This window comes from Miscanthus floridulus, chromosome 8 (assembly GCF_019320115.1).
Source record: "Miscanthus floridulus cultivar M001 chromosome 8, ASM1932011v1, whole genome shotgun sequence".
In the NCBI taxonomy this organism is placed as follows: domain Eukaryota; kingdom Viridiplantae; phylum Streptophyta; class Magnoliopsida; order Poales; family Poaceae; genus Miscanthus; species Miscanthus floridulus.
In genome coordinates this window covers 74,602,428-74,622,073 of record NC_089587.1, presented here as the reverse complement: position 1 = coordinate 74,622,073, position 19,646 = coordinate 74,602,428, and the positions used below count along the sequence as shown (strand labels likewise).

The 19,646-nt window shown below is 47.9% G+C and overlaps 4 protein-coding genes across 6 annotated transcripts; 2 read left to right on the top strand and 2 right to left on the bottom strand.

The window, feature by feature from the left end:
* The first annotated feature begins 727 nt into the window (after positions 1-727).
* On the top strand, positions 728-3,009 carry LOC136472611 (U-box domain-containing protein 15-like). Its single transcript, XM_066470313.1, has 3 exons — positions 728-1,239; positions 1,319-1,435; positions 1,513-3,009. The coding sequence occupies exons 1-3, from the start codon at positions 910-912 to the stop codon at positions 3,007-3,009; spliced, it is 1,944 nt and encodes a 647-aa protein (XP_066326410.1). The 5' UTR covers positions 728-909.
* A 257-nt stretch (positions 3,010-3,266) lies between these two features.
* LOC136476698 (pentatricopeptide repeat-containing protein At4g02750-like) lies at positions 3,267-6,505 on the top strand. Its single transcript, XM_066474629.1, has 3 exons — positions 3,267-4,276; positions 4,872-6,295; positions 6,384-6,505. Exons 1-2 carry the CDS (start codon positions 3,523-3,525, stop codon positions 5,843-5,845), a joined length of 1,728 nt encoding a protein of 575 aa, XP_066330726.1. The 5' UTR covers positions 3,267-3,522; the 3' UTR covers positions 5,846-6,295; positions 6,384-6,505.
* A 274-nt stretch (positions 6,506-6,779) lies between these two features.
* On the bottom strand, positions 6,780-15,127 carry LOC136476700 (putative WEB family protein At1g65010, chloroplastic). Of its 3 annotated transcripts, none has more exons than XM_066474630.1 (2): positions 14,755-15,127; positions 6,780-8,290 (listed from the first exon to the last, which is right to left on the bottom strand). In XM_066474630.1, exons 1-2 carry the CDS (start codon positions 14,757-14,759, stop codon positions 7,003-7,005), a joined length of 1,293 nt encoding a protein of 430 aa, XP_066330727.1. In that variant the 5' UTR covers positions 14,760-15,127; the 3' UTR covers positions 6,780-7,002. The 3 variants fall into 3 exon arrangements, with proteins under 3 accessions (XP_066330727.1, XP_066330729.1, XP_066330728.1); XM_066474632.1 differs by lacking the exon at positions 14,755-15,127 and adding an exon at positions 8,497-8,531; XM_066474631.1 differs by lacking the exon at positions 14,755-15,127 and adding an exon at positions 8,527-9,214 and having other exon boundaries at positions 6,781-8,290.
* A 697-nt stretch (positions 15,128-15,824) lies between these two features.
* On the bottom strand, positions 15,825-18,547 carry LOC136476701 (14-3-3-like protein GF14-A). Its single transcript, XM_066474633.1, has 4 exons — positions 17,867-18,547; positions 17,589-17,711; positions 16,316-16,432; positions 15,825-16,150 (listed from the first exon to the last, which is right to left on the bottom strand). The coding sequence occupies exons 1-4, from the start codon at positions 18,350-18,352 to the stop codon at positions 16,100-16,102; spliced, it is 777 nt and encodes a 258-aa protein (XP_066330730.1). The 5' UTR covers positions 18,353-18,547; the 3' UTR covers positions 15,825-16,099.
* Positions 18,548-19,646: the final 1,099 nt, after the last annotated feature.

The following is a 19,646-nucleotide window of genomic DNA, read 5'->3' as shown; positions in this document are numbered from 1 at the left end:
CACCTTAGTTTATGAAGGGTGCTTATAAGGGTATGGCGTATGCATATAGATTTATTTATAGGAGTGAGTGGAGCTGCGTAGGTGTATTTAATCCATTTATTTACATGTATGTTTGGGTCTGTGATTGTAAAAATTACCACGCCACAAACATGGCTAAATATTGATAAATCAAACGCGTATTTTTGAATGACCACCGTCCAAAAGGAAAGGAAGGGGGGAAAAAGAGAAGAAGTCGTACAGAGGAAAAGAATCTATGTGCCAGTTGATAAATCAAACATGGCTAAATATGTGCCAGTTGACATTCTAATTACCAGATCAAAACCAACATTCCCGCTCAAAGGTTCATTGAGCCCACAGAAAAAGAGGCCCACTAGGCCATGGTTAGTATACATCCACGGCACTACACCGTGGGCTGGGTTAGTTAGTTTTTCTTTTTAGGCCCACCAATTCTCTCTCAAAAAAAAAACTTGGGTTGCCGATGGACATTGGTTTGCCTACAATGACTGCACGAATATCAGCTGCTACATTTTTTATACAGGAAAGAAACATGTATTTAGCTCATAACTAAAATTCATACGGATTGCAAGGTAAGCTAGAGGAGATTATGAACCAAAGCATAACTATTTTCGGCTTGCATGGTTCCATTTCCTAGTAGAGAAATAGAAATGGAGGCCGGCCGGCCGGAATGGTATACATTTTGGCTCGGCAGCTGCAGCATGCAAGGGGCAGCGCACTATACATAGCATTCTCCATTTTCTTGTGCCGTGTCTGGCCCAGAGCGTCGGAGCACTTCCAATCCTTCCCTGGAATTTCGCACACGCGAGGAGCATCCATTGTTGTTCCTGTTGCTTGTCGATCGTCATCCCGATCAATCGCCGGTGACCGGATCGATCGAGAGCTTGATGCCGCATGCCGCCACCGACGCTGCCACCGTCGTCCCCGGACGACCCCGCGGAGCCATCGATGGGGCGGGAGATGGACGACGAGGACCTGGTGGAGGAGCTCCTGGTGACCGTGAACTCGGCGCGCGCCTTTGCGGAGTTCCGGCGCACGCAGCGCAAGGAGTGTGCCAACCTCCTACGCTGGCTGCAGCTCGTCCTCCCGCTCCTGGAGGAGCTCCGCGACGCCGCACCCCGGCTCACCGACGACGCCTACCGCCGGCTCGCCCTGCTCGGCCGCGCGCTCGCCGCCGCGCGACGCCTGCTCCGGTCGTGCCACGACGGCAGCAAGATCTACCTGGTTCGGTTTCGATCGACGACCCTCCGATCAATCACTGCATGCATGCCTTGCCTGAGGCTCCTCTCTCCTTTGATTTCAGGCGCTTGAGAGCGAGACGGTGCTGGCCAAGTTCCGCGACGTGTACGAGAAGATGCACAGCGCGCTGGACGGGATGCCGTACGCCGAGCTCGCCATCTCCGATGAGGTCAAGGAGCAAGTAAGCTGGCATAGGCATGGGCATGTGTCATGTGTGTCGATCTCTGCCATTAATTCAGAGTCTTGAATTCCATCCAGGTGGAGCTGATGAACGCGCAGCTGACGAGGTGCAAGAAGCGAACGGACACTCAAGACATGGAGCTGTCAATGGATCTGATGGTGATCCTCCAGAACAAGGAGGAGGAGAGGAACGCCGACAGGGCCATCCTGGAGAGGCTCGCCAAGAAGCTGGAGCTGCAGACTCTGGCGGAGCTGAGGGCAGAGACGATGGCCATAAAGAAGCTCATCAACGACAGGAATAACAACGGCGACGGGCAGCACGCGGTGGCGGACAGCACCAGGCAGATGGTCGACCTGCTCAACCGCTTCAAGGAGATCGCCGGCGTGGACGAGAAGGACGTCCTGGGCGGCGACGTGTCCATGCCCAAAAGCCTGGACAAGTGCCCCTCCCTGATGATCCCCAACGACTTCCTCTGCCCCATCACGCTGGAGATCATGACGGACCCGGTGATCGTGGCCAGCGGGCAGACGTACGAGCGGCGGAGCATCCAGAAGTGGATGGACAGCGGGGAGAGGACGTGCCCCAAGTCGCGGCAGCCATTGGCGCACCTGTCCCTGGCACCCAACTACGCGCTCAAGAACCTGATCCTGCAGTGGTGCGACAAGCACATGGTGGAGCTGCAGAAGCGGGAGCCGGAGCCCGCCGCGGAGACGGAGGAGCACAAGGAGGACATCCCGTCGCTGGTGGAAGGCATGTCGTCCATCCACCCCGACGTGCAGCGCAAGGCCGTGAAGAAGATCCGGAGGCTTTCCAAGGAGTGCCCCGAGAACCGGACGCTGATCGCCGACAACGGCGGCATCCCGGCGCTGATCGGCCTGCTGGCCTGCCCCGACAAGAAGGTGCAGGAGAACACGGTGACGTCGCTGCTGAACCTGTCCATCGACGACAAGAACAAGGTCCTCATCGCCAGGGGAGGCGCCATCCCGCTGGTGATCGAGATCCTCCGGAACGGCACCCCGGAGGCGCAGGAGAACTCGGCGGCGACGCTCTTCAGCCTGTCCATGCTGGACGAGAACAAGGCGGCGATCGGGAGCCTGGGCGGGCTGGCCCCGCTGGTGGAGCTCCTGCGCAGCAGCGGCACCGCCCGCGGGAAGAAGGACGCCGCCACGGCCATCTTCAACCTGGTGCTCAGCCCGCAGAACAAGGCCCGGGCCACCCAGGCGGGCATCGTACCGGCGCTGCTCAAGGTCATGGACGACAAGGGGCTCGGCATGGTGGACGAGGCGCTGTCCATCTTCCTGCTTTTGTCGTCCCACGCCACGTGCCGCGCCGAGATCGGGACGACGGCGTTCGTGGAGAAGCTGGTGCGGCTCATTAAGGACGGCAACAGCACGCCCAAGAACAAGGAGTGCGCGCTGTCGGTGCTGCTGGAGCTGGGCACCAACAACAGGGCGCTGCTGGTGCACGGGCTCAGGTTCGGACTCCACGAGGACCTCTCCAAGATCGCCAAGAACGGAACCAGCAGGGCGCAGAGGAAAGCCAACTTGCTCATCCAGCTCGCGCGCAAGCTCTGATCTGCGCCCCCCCCCCCCCCCCCCCCCCCCCCCCCCCCCCTTTTTTGTTGTGTGTGTGATGAGGAGGCGTACAATAACAATGTGCAACGTCTTTCGGCAGGGCATAGAAATTTGAGAATTTTTGGTGTGCTTGTGTATCCATCGCCCATGGCCCAACAGATTCGTCATGCGTTGCTACAGTACTAATTAGGATAGAAGACATGGCTAACTTAATTTTTGTTCTGGGCAAATCTGGGAGTGCCTGCATACCAATGCAATGATGCAACACGTAGTGGTGACAACATATGAAAAAATCAGGGCACGCCGATTCAACGTCCAAATCCAAATAAGTACAAAACATTGTTTAGATTTTTTTCTTAAAAATAAAACACGGTCACGCAGCAAATTAGTTATTTTGTTGGAGCAGGGGCATTTGCAATGGGTGAATTGAATCAATTGGGGGCCAATTTTGTCATTGAATTCAATATTTGATTGACTGGAATTCGGCTTGCATTGCACTCCCCTGTCCCCTCCATGCTGTGCTGTCCAGAACTCCAGATGCTCCCGCTCCGTCGCCCAGCCTCCCTCGCCGCCCGCCGCCTCCTCCGCGACAACCAGCGCATCAGCGCCGTCGCCCGCGCGGGCGATGTCGCCGCGGCGCGCCGGGTTTTCGACTCCATGCCGCACCGTGACGTCGTCTCCTGGAACGCGCTCATCACCGCGCTCTGGCGCGCCGGCCGCCACCACCTCCCAGCCGCTCGCCGCCTCTTCGACGAGGCCATGCCTTCCCGCGACGTCGTCTCCTGGAACTCAATCATCGCCGGCTGCCTCGCGCACGGGGATTTGGACGCCGCCTCCGCCTACTTCGCCTGCGCCCCGAAGCGCAACGAGGCCACGTGGAACGCCATGCTCGCGGGGCTCCTCCGGCTCGGCCGAGCGGATGACGCCGACAGGCTGTTCGGAGAAATGCCCAAGAGGAACGTGGTGTCGTACACAACCATGGTAGACGGGCTCGCGCGGCGCGGTGAGGTTGCGAGGGCGCGGGAGGTGTTTGACGCAATGCCAGACAGGAATTTGGTGTCGTGGGCGGCCATGATCAGTGGGTATGTTGATAACGGCATGTTTGTCGAGGCGACGGAATTGTTTAAAGCGATGCCCGAGAAGAATGTTGTGGCATGCACTGCGATGATAACTGCATACTGCAAACAGGGGGATGTGGAGAGCGCTAGGAGGCTGTTTGATGGGATTCGTGCCAAGGATGTCATCTCCTGGAATGCCATGATCGCTGGTACGTCCTACATGTTGAATCCTCTTTCCTGTGATTTCATTTTGGCTAGATTTTCAAGCTGTAGATGAGGCTGCACACCCGCATTCCTCAACTACTTGTGTCATCGCGTTGCTTCAAATGATAGATAATAAGCTTTGAAGAATGTTTATGTGCAATAAACTTCTTGTGAATTACAGTTTACAAAGTGTACACCTACTAATGCTTGTAATACTCTGAAGTTATAACTTGTCTTGGGGATCTTTAAGTGTATGATTGCCATGTTTTATTTGAGCTTAACAACTTTAACTTTTGTGCATTCATGCTTCAGTTTCTTTTTCGTTTATTCAATTAAAAAAAGAAGATATACTTGGTGAATGCAACATTCACGTTGGACAAACTGTGGAATTTCAAGCTTTTAGCTCATGTTTCATTGTTATTGATTCAGTGATTCAGATAATCCTGTCGATGCGTTTTTTTTTTTTTTTTTTGTTAAAGAAGGGGATTTATAGTAAACAAGAATAAAATATAAAGATCATGCATTTATCCCTTTTATTAATTGTGCCGCTGATCATGCAATGATAGAACCCTCACGGTTCACTTCTCCGTATTTCTGCAGGATATGTTCACAATGGACACGGGGAAGAAGCCATGAGATTGCATGCTGTAATGTTCAGAGAAGATGTAAAACCAGATCATGCGACTCTTATTGCAGTCCTGACAGCCTGTTCTGCTCTTGCTTTGCTCAGACAAGGAAAATCCACACATGCTATTGCCATCAAAGCAATGCTAGAATCTGGCGTCTCTTTTTCTAATGCCTTGATGACAATGTACAGTAAATGCGGTAATGTGGGTGAGTCAGAGTTAGTCTTCATCAATCTCAGAACCAAGGATATTGTTTCTTGGAACACAATAATTGCTGCATATGCACAACATGGTAAATATCAGAAAGTTATAGCCCTGTTCCATGAGATGGAAGTGACTGGACTTATTCCCGATGATATCACCTTCCTTAGTGTGTTATCGGCATGCGGGCATGTTGGCATGGTTGATGCCAGCTTGAAATTGTTTGATCTGATGTCATCTAAATACGCCATATCCCCAAGAGCTGAACACTATGCTTGTATTGTGGATATATTGAGCCGAGCAGGACAATTGGAGAAAGCTTCTAGTTATATAAAAGATATGCCATTAGAAGCTGAGAAAAATGTATGGGGTTCTTTGCTTGGAGCATGTCAGATTCATGGTAACGTGCAGCTCGGTGAACTTGCTGCTAAGATGCTTGTTCAGTCAGACTCTGAAAGTTCAGGTCCTTATGTGATTCTTTCGAATATATATGCTGCTGCTGGCATGTGGGGTCAAGTCAATCAAGTAAGAGGTCAGATGAAAGAAAGAGGTGTGAAGAAACAACCTGGATACAGTTGGACTGAGATTGCAAATGAAGTTCATATGTTTGTGGGTGGAGATGCATCTCATCCAGAGATGAGAAAGATCATATCTGAGCTGAGAAAAATCAGCTTTCATATGCGAATGGTCACCAATGAAGCTTATATAATGGTAGATCTGGCACAAGAATGTGGTTACTTTTCATAATCTTAAGTGCCATGCCATTTGAAACATCCACTCTACTCAGTATCCTATGAGTTCAAGGATCAATTTTTTTTGGAGTACAGGCGTGTTTGGATTCTTTGCAGGTTACTGTGCTGCCTAGGTGGGCAAGGGGTTCGCGTGGAATCAGAGTTTGGTTCCCTGGTTAGCATTGCCTTGGTGCCTGTGCTTTCCAGATTTTCCTTGCTAACAAGAGTGAGCCAATGCTGCTCACCGTCGTGGGCAAGGTTATGCTTGCCTGGCAAAGCTAGCTGTAGAACTAAACTTGCCCTAAACTCGGCAAAATGGAATTCCAACAATCCAGCATGTCCTTTAATCAGACAAGTTTAGTGGCTATTGTAATGATGACACTGGATTCTTTGCGATAAAAGAAAAGGACTCAAGTTTGAAAACTTGATGGTTGGAGCTGCAAATTAGAAGGAGCAGTTCTTAAAGGTAATAATTGTATTCGTTTGTGTTGTCCTCGGAACTTCTAGTGTTTTAGACAAAATCTAGATCCAACTTACTTTAGGCATATTTTCAGGTTTCACAGCAACATCCAGGAAAACTGCAAATTACCTAAAGGAAAGTGATACGGTTCTTCAGACAGTGTTGTACTGGTCCTCCACAGACCTTTGTAGTTTTCATTAAACCTCGTAATGAAATACCTTTTGCGGTTTTACTTAGACGGTTAGGCCTATTCGGATGGTGGGGGATTCCACTGTTAGATCACAGACACACATAATTAACTTGTAAATATGCTCTTTGGAGAACCTTGACACAAGTTCTTTCAATCTCGTCATTAACTGTATTAATCAACGTATTTCTCAGAAAGATAAGGTAATTTGGGCATACTGTAATCTGGGAACATGGGCTGCTTAATTGCATATAGCAGGCCAAGATTTTATATAGAGATTCAAAAATGCAGAAACTTATAAAACCATAAAAGGCTATGACACTTTCTTATTTCATTCTCTGTATTTTTACATGTATGTTCCATTCTTTGTAGTCTAAATCCATGGCATGAAGTAAAAGGGAAAAAGGTTACCCCACACAGTCGTCATTGTAAATCTTTGCCATTCCAGCTGTCCTGTGTGCTCAGTGGATCTGAACAATCAAAATCGAAACTATACTGCTTTCAATTCACAATACTATATTACAATTTAAGAGTTTCTTTTCTTCATTATTTCACCAAATCTTCTGAGAATTGTCTTCTTTTTCTGCTTTCCAGGGTTTTTGATGTCGTCTGGTTGAATAGATCTTTCGACATCAGAATACACATCATCTGCTGCCACAGAATTTTCTTTCATCTTGCTTCCCTTGGCATCACGAGGTGATGCTGTTGCTGATGTTTTGGTCGATTCGGAACTGAACATAGCATCAATCATATCCTTCAATTCTTTAATGCTACTCTGTGCTGCTGCCTCACTGATCTTGAGGGATTCATATTCTTGCTTGATACTCTGCAAGATACTCTCTTTCTCAAATATATGTTCATTAAGGCGAGAGTTCTCCACTCTGGCAATCTCCAGTGATTCCCTTGCTACGTTAGCTTCGCCCACCGCGTGCTTAAGCATCTCCCTCAGCCGAGAATTCTCATCTCTGATCACCCTCTGTGATTCAATCAGCTTATCATTCTCTTCCTTTCCTCTACTTAGGTCCTCCTCAAACAGCTTGATGCAATCAACGAGGCCCCTCTCTTTTTCTTTTGACGCCGCTGCCAATTCATCTGACTCAACTTTTAGTCGCTCTGCCTCTTCCAGTGCCAACTGCAGCTTGCCCTCTGTGCTTTCTAGCGAGGCCTTCAAGCTCTCCACTTCGACCCTTGCATTATTCAACTCAGCTTGCACCAATGAAAGCTTCGCTTTTGTTTCTCTGGCCTCTGTAGTTTGTTCATTCAAGGCTATGGCCAAGTCATCCATGGCCTTCTTGCACTTCTCCTCAGATTCCACAGCTAACTTGAGCTCACGCTGTAGCGACCATGTCTCAACCTCTCCAGGGTCGGCAAAAGAGAATGACATCATACCCCTTCTCCTGAAATTCTTCAACGGCTGCCTACCCGGATTAGAGCTGTTGGTGCTGTCTCGTAGCGAAACTATCTCAATCTTGGCCTCCTCCAGAGATACCTTGGTCTGCTCAAGCTGCTCTGTTTGGGCCTCCAAAGACAGCAGCATCTTCTTCTCTGAATCTCTTGCTGCCTCCAGTTCGCCTTCCAGGTGCTGTAACCTGTCTGCAAGGTCCGACTGCTCTTCGCCTCCATTGCTCTTCAATTTATTGTTCCTACTATTCTTGTTCGTCGTCCTGAGCTCTTGTATCTCATCTAGGGCACGTGCCTTCTCCTCTCTCTCCTTCCGCAGCTCCTCCTGCAGTCTGCTCAACTGTTCCTGCACGTCTGAGTCCTCCATGAAACCTTGGTTGGGGACTCTGCTGCCATTGAAGGATGACCTGAGGCTGACAACGTCAACAGAAGCACCACTCATGTGAGTTCATGGATTGGTGACAGGAATCGATACAAGAAAGGGAAAAGCAACACAGTGAAATGAATCAGCAGAGATCCAATGCTCAGTGAAGATCGGCTAGTGACAAACATGATCGCATAATCTGATGAATGAATAAGAAAAAGTAGGGAAACTAGTATCGAGTGCGTGCGTATCTACCTGGACTTGAAAGAAAACATATTCTCCAACCTAGAACCCTGGAGGATGCAGCAGCCAGACTCAGAATCAACCAACCATACCACTCGCGGTGGGCCTATGAAGCCGCAACTTTTATGTCAGAGATGATCCGGTGGCGAGCCGGAAAGTTGGTTCACGCGCATAGGAGACCAGTAGGTTGTATGTTGGAGCGAGGAATTTTCTCTTTTGGTGTCGTCAGAGGAAAGGGGAAGACGAAGACGAAGCCAAGTCTTATTGGTGAAGGATTGTGGCGTGGGTCGGAACTGAAACGGTCGATCTCTCAGCCCCTCAGGAGAGGAGCCGGCTTGAAGATGGAGGGGTCAGGTGGATACGAGTCGGCGATGGTCAAGACGTGTGGTTTCTTTAGATTTTTTCTTCCTCTTTTGGTGCCGGTTACCGAAAGGTCCTCTGACCTTGACGTCCTACGCTTTGCTGGGCCCAGCAGTCAGCCTGTGAGACTCTTTTTTTCTTTTAAAAATAAATAGAGGAGCCGGTGCGGTGAGACTATTGCTTGACTCTCCTTACGCGGTTCAGGATGGCAACAATGACACCTCCAGCTCTACTAGGTAAATGAATCCTCCGTTCTATGCGGCTCGTCATGTCTTTCCCCTTTCTCGGCCGTTCCGGGCACAATCAAGAATTGATTAGTATTTTTTCCTTGCCAAAGAAAATGAATTGTTTGTTTTGGTAGTTCGTTAGTAGCGTGCACGTATTGGCCATATGGAATTGACATTCCTGGAAAAAGGAAATGCTGGAGGAATGATTTGCACGTACTATGTGTTTTATGTGCACATTTGATACCTGACAATTTGGCCGGCTTTGCTCCCCTTTTAACACTTAACGTTTTTACAAATGGCCCCGTTCGGCTTGCTGAAATTTAGCTGAATTGGCTGAAAACACTGTTTTGGCTGAATTGTTGTGAGAGAAAAACACTGTTCCGGCTGAAAAAAACAAGCTGAATAGTGCGGATTATAAGGTAAGCCGAACGGGGCCTTGTGTAGATAAGGATGCGCTGGCCCAAATCAATTGTTGGCAGCTGTGGAGGGTGATTAAGCTTGCGTGTACGCAAATGACGTTTAAAGCCCTCATTCAGTTTGCACATTTGTCATGAACCCCTCACTGGCATAAAAAGAGGCGAATTTTAACGCTCCGGTCTCTCCATCTTCCACCACTTGCCGCTGGTTTCACCATGTTGAGTTGAGATCACTGGCCTGCAGCTCCTGCGAAGGAACCGAGCAGTTTTAGCGTGAAGGATTGTCGTTATCTGTAGGAGGCAAGCAGGCAATCAAGCATGCCGTCTCAGTCGCTGCGAGGGGCGAGCATGGACAACGCATTCTTGTTACTGTGGCTCATTTTCGTGCAAAAACCGTAGCGACGAACCGTGAGTCCGTGACTTTTTGTCTAACACTCGGCCCAGGTGCCGTGCGGCCCACATGTGAGTGACATACTGACATTGCATACGTACATCATAGGATCCTGTCGCGTTCAAACCCGGCTGGTGCTTCGTCCCACTCCCTCTTTTTCTTCTACCTCTTTTATCTATCTTAAAGGCCTGGCTGGATTGGTGTCCAGTCGGTAAAACTATTTAGTGTACAATACAGCAGAAAAGTCAGTCTATTAATTTTTTTTTTGAAAATTGCGCAGTACAACGTCGGCGTCCACAACACACACGCATACTCACCCTTATGAACACACGTACGCAAACACTACCCTATAAGTACTTTCGAAGGATTGAACCGACAGATCTTGAAATTTACGAAGTCAGCATTTGATTGTTGAATGACATATGACTATATACGATAAATGATGAAAATTATTGTTTATTTGAGATTTCTCTTATGCTCTTGATCCGTTTAGTAAATTACTACTTCTCGGTATAGAAAGTGACTAACACGTAAATATTTATAGTTTTGCTATACGTTGTGATCAGATGTGGCCTAACACTTAATGACACGGGGTTTATACTGGTTCAGGCAACGTGCCCTACGTCCAGTTTGAGTCGGTCGGTGACTTTATTCCTGAGCCTAGGTGCTCGAAGTTTGCTGTGGGGTTACAAACGGAAGGGAGAAAGATGGGGGTACAAGAGGTCCGGTCGAACTCTGATCTGAAGGGCCGAGAATGACGGGAGCTCCGCTATGTGCTAAGTGTTCGAGCGTGCGCTCTGTGTAGCTTTAGAGTGTCTAAAGCTACAAAGGATGAATCGATGTAAGTGAACTGAGGGATCTATCTGTTGGGAGAGAGCGCATCCCCCTTTATAGATGAAGAGGATGGTCTTACAAGAGAGAGAGTGTGTGTACGTATGCTAAGTCTTGCTGCCCACGTAGTCGGGTACAAGATGATTGTAGGCGCCCATAACACTGTTAATGTCAGATGCATGTGGGAGGTTGCGTCGTCTTCTTCTGGTATGGCAAACGTCAGTGCCTGTTATATTGTTGGTTTTTACCATGTTCGTCCGGTATGGTAAATGTCGGCGTCCGCAACACTGCTGATGCCTAGAGGCATGTGGGGGGAGCCTTACCATGTTTGTCTGGTAAGGGAGTCGATGGCGCCCACAACACTGTAGAGAAAATGTCGACGCCCACAACACTGCTTGAGTTCTGATATACCATGAAGATTGCAGGGTACTGTTCTGCATGTGTACACAGTACGGTCCTCGGTATTGCTGTTGACATTGAGCGTCCTGCTTTTGAAAGTGCATCTAACCCTTTAGTGGGTTTTGGATAATTGAATGACAACGTGATTAAAGGACTAACCCGTTTGCTATGTGTGGACAGGTAATAGGTTATCTCACAGGTACTTAATAAAAGCCAAAATAATGTGTTGTTGTATAAACAATCTAGTTCAAGCACAAGACAACAATGCAAATGGAATTCATGCAAAGGCTTAATTATTTTGGGATTTTCGTGTACTATGTGAAAGCAAGCTTGTAAGAATTAATTAATGAGACATAAGGGATTGCATATGGATTGGTCTCATATTTGAAGCTTGCTAAATTAAAATGAAAAAGATAACAATACATGAATGGATGATTCAACACAAGATGTGACTTGATGGCTTGAGATGGTGAAGATAGCAAGAAAAGGCTTCGAGGTACTAAGCAAGGGTGAAGGGCAAGCGATGGCTTGGCGGCCAAAGAACCTAGCTAGGGTGAAGAAGGAAGTACTTGCATTTAGTTGAGGTACTAATCAAGCTATGATAGCCACGTTTATGTGGAGGATCAAATCACTATTGAAGTGTTTGATGGAAGTGACTTGACACATTTGGGATTATTCAAATTTGATGAATGGAATCAAGTCACATGCTCAAGATGGCTATGCTCAAGTGAAAAGATCAATATCAACATGTTAGCACCCTTACTCGATCAAGATTGAAAGGGATGGCATCAATTCAAAAGAGATCAACTCAAGTGGTATGAATTCATTTTTCCTTTTGTCTTGAGTACAATAGGGATGTCGTACTATTAAGAGGGATGCATCATGTTGATAGATAATGTTTCATAAGTGCTCAAGCCAACCCATGTGAGTTTTGAGTGTTTGAGCAACAAAAGAGCTAACTTTATTTTTTGCTGGTCTGGCATATTGATACCAGACGTGTCTAGTATTTTCCCAGTAGTGCTAAAATTGTTGTTCTCGGGTTGGTTCGTCGGGAGTTCCGACGTAAGTCGGGAGTTCCGATGGTCGGGAGTCCCGACATGGGTCGGGAGTTACGACGTCTCACACTTTAACTGACTTGGAGGGTTTACTGTCCTAGCCATACCGGACGTGTCCGGTATGCATGACCAGAGGCCAACGGTTAGTTTTCAAAAGCCTTGAGGGTCGGGAGTTCTGACATGAGTCAGAAGTTCTGACGGTCGGAAGTTCCGACATGAGTCGGGAGTCCCGACACCTCACATACTTTAACTCAGTTACATGTTTTTCAAAATTGCTGAGGGTTGGGAGTTCCGGCATTCATTGGAAGTTCCGACGACTCACAACTTCACTGTAACTTAGTTACTGTTGACGCAGTGTAAGTCATACCGGACGTATCCGGTATTGCAACGACTATAAAATGACTAGTTTTTCCAAGGGGGTTATAAATACCCCCAAGCCTCCACCTTTTGAGGCTGCTAATTCTGCTGACATACACACACATTTTTGAGCCTTGCCAACTCTCCCAATCCTCTCTTAGTGAGTGATTGATCAAATTTGCCAAATCAAATTGTGGGTTGAGTGAAATTCAAAAAGAGAGCAATCCAACCACTTGAGCACTTGTGCATATTGTCAATCTCGTGATTCGCATTTGTTACTCTTAGACTCTTCGGTCCTAGACGGTTAGGCGTCGCCGGAGAGCACCCGAGAGATTGTGGTGTGCCTCAGAAAGTTTATAACGGTCGATTCCGCCGCCTCGGAATCATTTAGTGGAAGGAGGAAAAGGAGTTGAAAAAGACTCCAACAAGAGTGACCTTCGTGGTACCCTCTAGGGCTGACCTTCGCTGGGTCGCCCGCAGCCCCCTCAACGGAGAGTAGGACTCGAACGAGTCCGAACTTCGGTAAAACAAATATTGTGTCTCAATTTGTATTTTATTCGATATTTGTGTTGCTCTAGCTCTTGTGTAGGTTCTCTGTGTTTATTGATATCTCTAGTAGGTATTTGCAGTTTGGTTTGAAGACAGAAATCGAAAGGAGCAAGTCCGGGGCTGTTCTGCAGAAACCGTGCAGAGTTCTGTGCTAAAAATATTTATTCGCAGTTCTAACTTTGTGTTGCAGGGTTGTAGCTTCTAGATATATTCTTCATATCTTGTATACTCTGTGGCTAAGTTGTGAGGGGTGGTACTACTCTTATTTGGAGTTTCTATTTTGGAAACTCCATTTACTAATTGTTTCCGCATTTAAAGGTGTTAATTTTCAGAAATGTCTATTCACCCCCCCTCTAGGCGGCATCCTAGGTCCTTTCAGCTTTACTTGCTCCGCCCGTTTCCTGGTCCTTACCGAGCGGGTGTCCCCGGTCGGTTGGTCCCAATCGGCTCCGACTGTGCCAGTTGGAGAGGAGTTGTAAGCAGAGGTTCGGTGTATCCCCGGTCGGAGACGCGGGTCGAAGTCGGAAGCAGTGTTTGGCCATGCCTTCTGGTCGGAGAGGCGGGCCGAAGCCGGAAGCGAGCGTTGTTCCTCTTTGGCCAGGCCTTCCAGTCGGAGAGGCGGGCCGGAGTCGGAAGCGAGCGTTTGTTCTGCCTTAGCGAGGTCTTCTGGTCGGAGATTGGATTGCCCTTCTGGCCAGTTGTTTAGGTATTTGGGCCGGCCCAGTAGTTGCACGTCGTTCGCAATGTTATCTGCTGGGCCGAACCTTTGATGGGAAGCCGGTCCATGAGGGACCCCGAGTTTATAAACCCGGCCCTACTCTCACCGTCCTAAAATATGTGTACATCTCATATTTTAAGAAGTTAACTAATTTCAAGTTTAGCTAGATTTATAGAAAATATTATTGATATTTGTATCTTCAAATAGGTTTATTATGGAAATATATAACATGATTAATCTAATAATATTTATTTGATGATATCATAAATATTAATATTTTTATATATATTTGTTTAAAGTTAAGGTTCGTTTACTTCTAGGAAGGGATATAAAATGTGCACTTATTTTACGACATACACGACATCTTTCCCTCGACCCTCTCCCTTTCACACGTCGTATAATAAGTGAGACGGCTGATCTCACCTAGGGATGAAAACGGATGGAAACGAGCGGAAAAACTCCTCTTCCATTTCCGTTTCTATATTTTTAGCGGAAACAGGATCGGGTTCAAAAAAAACGGAATTAAAAACGGATGGGGATATACAGAAATACGGAAACAAGCAAATACGGAAGGAGAGCCGGAAAAATAAGTTAGAATAACATGATCAAATATTCTTGAGTGTACATGAACAAAGTCATAAAATAATATACATGTACGAAATTATCGGTCCAATATTCACTAGTATACCATGTGTTAACATGTTAACATGCATAATTTATGATTAGTAGGTTTATAAACATATCAATTTCTAGACATATCTCACGTAGATTGAAAATAGGATGAAAAACGAAATAAATACGGGTCAATTCTAGATAAAACGGGATCTCGTGGAAACGGACGAAAAAAAAACATTTTCCGTTTCCGTAAATACGAAAACGGGATCCCACAAATACAAAAAAAAAAAACAGACAGAAAAAGTAGAAAACGGAACGGATCCGAACATGAATTTTTCAACCTTAATCTCACCTCATTGCGCACGCTCTGATTGGGGAATGGCTACTTCACTCCACCATGGCAGCAACATCGGTATCCATGAGAAAAATATGTTCGGCCCTTGCAGAAATGCAGTGCAGATTCTTTTGAAATCAAGTCAATTATTTTTTTAACAAAAATCCTCCACAAGTTTTCCAATTGGCAATAGCACAGAATATGGGAATATATCAATTCAAAATTCATGAACGAGATTAAAAAGAACAAAAGACTAAGGAGTTGCCTGGCTTTCACAGCAGCAGCGGCTGGTTGCGTATGGCACAAAACACTGTAATACCAGTTAAAATCAGGAAAAAAAATCTATGCATACTGTATCCACTGCTGCGCCATGCATACATGGCGTGGATGCCTGACACGTGTCGGACTTCAACGATCCAACGCTAGCCAAGGAGTGGTCCTCTTGGCCCCAGCCAAGCTCGTTCACTCGGCCACGCCCATCTGCCGCATGTCTGCATGCACCATAAAGAACGCATGTCCGCTATCCATGCATCTATACATGGCGCAAATATGGATACAGTTTTCATAGAATTTCTTTCGGAAAATCGACAGCTACATGGCTGTCTGAGCAAGCACGAACAGCTTGTGTTGCAACTTGCAACAGGGTATAATGGTGGCCTTAGCGGTCACCAGTTTACCACAACGCACAATGGCGACCTAATTGTTCAGAAACGTGCAAAACGATTAGCTGCAGTGAACGTAAAATTATCACTCGCCGATAAATGAAACCATCAGCATAACGTCACATCTGAGTGTCACCACCACTAGCCGAGGTCGACAGACCATGTTCGCCTAATCCTCTCCCAGATATCTTCGGCTGGAAAGCCTACAGACCAGCATAAAAGCTCAATAGTGCAATGATACATCCCAATCCATCTCCCATGCCATACCCATGATTACAAATTATTGTATCTCCAGCTGCGATCCATCTCTTCCCAAGATCAAAAGGGACATGATTGTAATCACACACAGCTAAACAACAACCCACAGCCCTAGCCATCACTAGGATATTGGTGGATACACATCCAACATGCATAACCATTCAATCATAGACTCATACTAGTTCATAAGAGTTGGCGGCAATCCATGTACTAGTTAACAGCGGGCTTAGGTTATTCTCTCCCACACACTAACAGTAACAGGGTTCCAGTTGCAAGGTGAAATGATACATGGGGGACCACAATATAGCAATATAACAAAACGAAAGGTAAGCAGACCCGATGATAAAAGGACACACGAAAATGGTCCTTGTACAAGCATCACGACTACCCCAAGGGTTAAGACTTAAGAGACAGAGATGGCAGTCACTTGGATGGTCTGGCTACTACTCATCTTCAGGCTTGCTTGCATCCCTCATTTCATCACTGCCATCCTCCTGATACGTACAGCATGATAAGCATTACTTACTAACAATAGAACTCCAAGTGTTCTGAATTGTTGTCAGCTATCCTCATATGATGATGAGGTTAGCATTACTGACAATAGAGAAGAATCCCAAGTGTACCACACACTAAAAAAAGTGTAAGGTTTACTGATGTACCTGCATGTCAGAAGTCCACAAGGTGAGGTTGTCACGAAGAAGCTGCATGATAAGGGTGCTATCCTTGTAGGATTCTTCCCCAAGAGTATCCAGCTCCGAAATAGCTTCATCGAAGGCCTGGAACCAAGTAGGGATATGATATGATCATATGATGGATTGCATAAAACAGCATGTGCTACCTATATTGGCTAATTAGCAATTACTTGCACCAAAGCTTTAAGTACAGAATGGTAATCTCTATATCAGAGAAGAAGGGTTTTACAAGCATCTAAGAATTCAGTTCAGTGCCACAAACTCTGATGCAAGACAAGTTTAAGAAAGGCCTCATCTCATCGCAGCATGGGACTACCAAAAGAGCAACCCCCCCACTGAGATGGGCAAGCTGATTGCGCCCAACAAACAGGCCCCATTGCTTTGGGAGATTCCTGATTAAAGATATAGCAAGTTGCGGTGGATCCGTAAAGGCAGCATGGCTGCCCTCCATGTTGATGCTAGGCAGCACATGCAATGAGTTCATACATGCCAGTAGCAAGCATGTGGGGGACTACACTGTGCAAGATACTTAGGGGGTGTTTGGTTTGGGCTGCTAAACTTTGGCTGGCTAAACTTTAGCCCATTTAGTCATTTTTTACCCAAACACATGGACTAAACAGGACTAAAAGGGGAGCTAAAGTTTAGTCACCAAGGGAGAGCTAAACTAGACTAAAAGTCAGGCTGCCTCACCTTTTAGTCACTTTGTAGCCAAACACCCTGACTAAAAGAAACTAAAAGGCCTCTTTTTGTCTCTTTTAGTCCAAGAAACCAATCAGGGTGACTAAAGTTTAGCAGCTGGTTTAGCTGGCTAAAATTTAGCGGCTTCGGTCCAAACGGGGCCTCAGTAACAAACTAACAATCACATCTTGGAAGCATCCGGCAATTTGGGCCGGCATGGACGCATCGGATACGCAGCTACTACCACAGGGTGCAGGTGCAGTGGGCAGTGACCAAGGTGATTGGGGGCGCGGAAGAGTCAACACACGCCACCCAAACCAAAGGTGACTGTAAACCAAGAACAAACATTTTTACGGATGCAAAAGCGTTGAGCAGTGCTAAAAAGGAGGTGAACCGGGCTAAATCAATCATCCACATGCACAGAATGAAATCCCAGTTTGTCCTGCAAATCTTGGGGGTTTAGCTTAGCAGTTACAGTGTGGAGCAAGCAAACCAAACTAGCGAGTTGAGATCTACACCTACGCGCGTTTGTTGAAGAAATTAAAGTGAGGTGAGGAAGAACCTGCTTGGCGAGGGAGCAGGCGCGGTCGGGCGAGTTGAGGATCTCGTAGTGGAAGACGGAGAAGTTGAGGGCGAGCCCGAGCCTGATGGGGTGCGTGGGCGGCAGCTCCTTGACGGCGATGTCCTGTAATTTAGGCAGGGTTTAGGAGAGGAGACAAGAGATCCAATGAATCCACAACCATCTATGCATAATAACTGGTAGGTAGCAACCGCTACGGAGAAGAGAAGACAACAGGGAAAGGGAGATCCAATCCAATGAAGTGAACTAGCACGACCCACCTGCGCGGCCTGGTATGCGGCGAGCGTGGAGTCGGCGGCGTCTTTACGCTCAGCAGCGGTCTTGAACTCGGCGAGGTAGCGGTGATAATCCCCCTTCATCTTAAGGTAGAAGACCTTAGCATCAACGGCCGCCGCGGCGGGGACGAGGCGGTCGTCGAGGAGGCGGAGGATGCCCGCGCAGATCCCGGAGAGCTCGGCCTCGACGCGGGCGCGGTAGCCTCTGGCGGCGGCGGCGTGTCCCGCGGCGCCCCGCGTCTCCTCCTTGTGCTCGATGGAGGAGACGATGCGCCAGGACGCCCTGCGCGCGCCGATGACGTTCTTGTAGGCGACGGAGAGCAGGTTGCGCTCCTCGACGGTGAGCTCGGAGGACGCGGCGGCCGCCACGACCTTCTCCATGAAGTCGACCATCTCCTCGTACCGCTCCGCCTGCTCCGCTAGCTTCGCCATGTAGACCATCTCCTCCCGGGTGCCGGCGGCGGCGGCCATGGGTGCGGGGTGTGTGTGTGGCTCGTGCGGGTTGGGGAGTGGGTGGGTGGAGATGGGAACGGGAGAGGGAGGGAGAGAGGGGAAGGAGAGCGGCTGCGGTTTTGTTTGTTTTAAAACGAAGGATGATGGGATGGAAACGCGAAACGGAGGCGACGACGGCGAGGGGCTTTGAATTGTTCTCCCTCCCCTCTTCGCTTTTACCCTTTTCTGGAGTACAACAAAACACAAACGTTGCTGGCTTTGCTGCGTTGGAGATAAGAACGAACGAGCCAACAAGAGGACAGAGGAGAGAGAGAGAGAGCGGAGGAGCTAGAGCTTGGCGTGGCGCCTTGTGTTGTGTTCATACGGCGTGTCGATTGGTCAAAGGCCCGGCCCCCTGGTTGCTGCGGCTGCGATGTTGGGCCAGGCCGCTCCGCGGCGGCCCAAACGAAACGCTCCCTTGTATTTTTCACTTCCATTGGGCCTCTATCCCGTTTCGTCCTGATTGGACCGGAGCGGGCTAGATTACCATCCCAACAGGCCAGGCCGATTTGAGCAGCCGCAACCTTACCTGCCTTTGCCTAGTGCTCAAAAAAAAAAACTGCCTTTGCCTGACCCATCCATGGGCTAGGCTGGCTACCTGCGGGCGGTTTCCGCACCCCGTCGTCCACGCCCGTGCCGTGAGCACGTGAGGTGCACGGCACATGGCATCGTGCGCCCCCAGGAACAGCGAACAGGATCCTGTGCGGACCTGTGGTTGCCTGCCTTGTTGGCCACAGCGCATTCATCGACGACCAGCCCAGCGACCCCTCCTCCTGCCCTGCCCCATGTTTGCTTCGCCCTCCCCCTGTTTCTCTCGCGTTCAGGGCCCGGGGTCTATTATTGCACCACCGGGTCATGTGAACTGATAAGCCTTCTTTCCCACTACTCTTCTTAAGAGTACTCCCGTAACCAAAAAAAAAAAAAAACTCCCGTAAAGGCAAGAAACCACGTCTAAATAGCATGTCTTTCTCTCTACACTATCTACGTATCACATTTCTTTATATCTTGGTTCTTGTATCAATATTTTTTTTTCTCGAATACGCATGAGATTTGCGTATCATTGCATTTAAAAAGAATAGAGTATATGTTACAAGAATAGCCGGCTCAGCCAGTTTCAGTTAACCCTGTTCGCTTCGCTGAAAAGACAAGCTGAAAATTACTGTTCGCTAATTTGTTGCGAGAGAAAAACACTGTACATTCGTTGAAAAAGTACAGGCTGAAAATACGAGCGAACAGGGCTGCCTCGGAAGCAACTTGCATTCCGTTCCTTCCA

Coding starts and splice junctions, on each gene's coding strand:
- LOC136476701 (XM_066474633.1), bottom strand. CDS start 18,352: ATGGCCGCCGCCGCCGGCACCCGGGAGGAGATGGTCTACATGGCGAAG. Junction 16,433..17,588: donor CCTGCTCCCTCGCCAAGCAG/GTTCTTCCTCAC, acceptor ACTTGGTTCCAG/GCCTTCGATGAAGCTATTTC. Junction 16,151..16,315: donor TGTGGACTTCTGACATGCAG/GTACATCAGTAA, acceptor TGTACGTATCAG/GAGGATGGCAGTGATGAAAT.
- LOC136472611 (XM_066470313.1), top strand. CDS start 910: ATGCCGCCACCGACGCTGCCACCGTCGTCCCCGGACGACCCCGCGGAG. Junction 1,240..1,318: donor ACGGCAGCAAGATCTACCTG/GTTCGGTTTCGA, acceptor CTTTGATTTCAG/GCGCTTGAGAGCGAGACGGT. Junction 1,436..1,512: donor CCGATGAGGTCAAGGAGCAA/GTAAGCTGGCAT, acceptor AATTCCATCCAG/GTGGAGCTGATGAACGCGCA.
- LOC136476700 (XM_066474632.1), bottom strand. CDS start 8,516: ATGTTTTCTTTCAAGTCCAG. Junction 8,291..8,496: donor ATGTTTTCTTTCAAGTCCAG/GTAGATACGCAC, acceptor TGACGTTGTCAG/CCTCAGGTCATCCTTCAATG.
- LOC136476698 (XM_066474629.1), top strand. CDS start 3,523: ATGCTGTGCTGTCCAGAACTCCAGATGCTCCCGCTCCGTCGCCCAGCC. Junction 4,277..4,871: donor CTGGAATGCCATGATCGCTG/GTACGTCCTACA, acceptor GTATTTCTGCAG/GATATGTTCACAATGGACAC.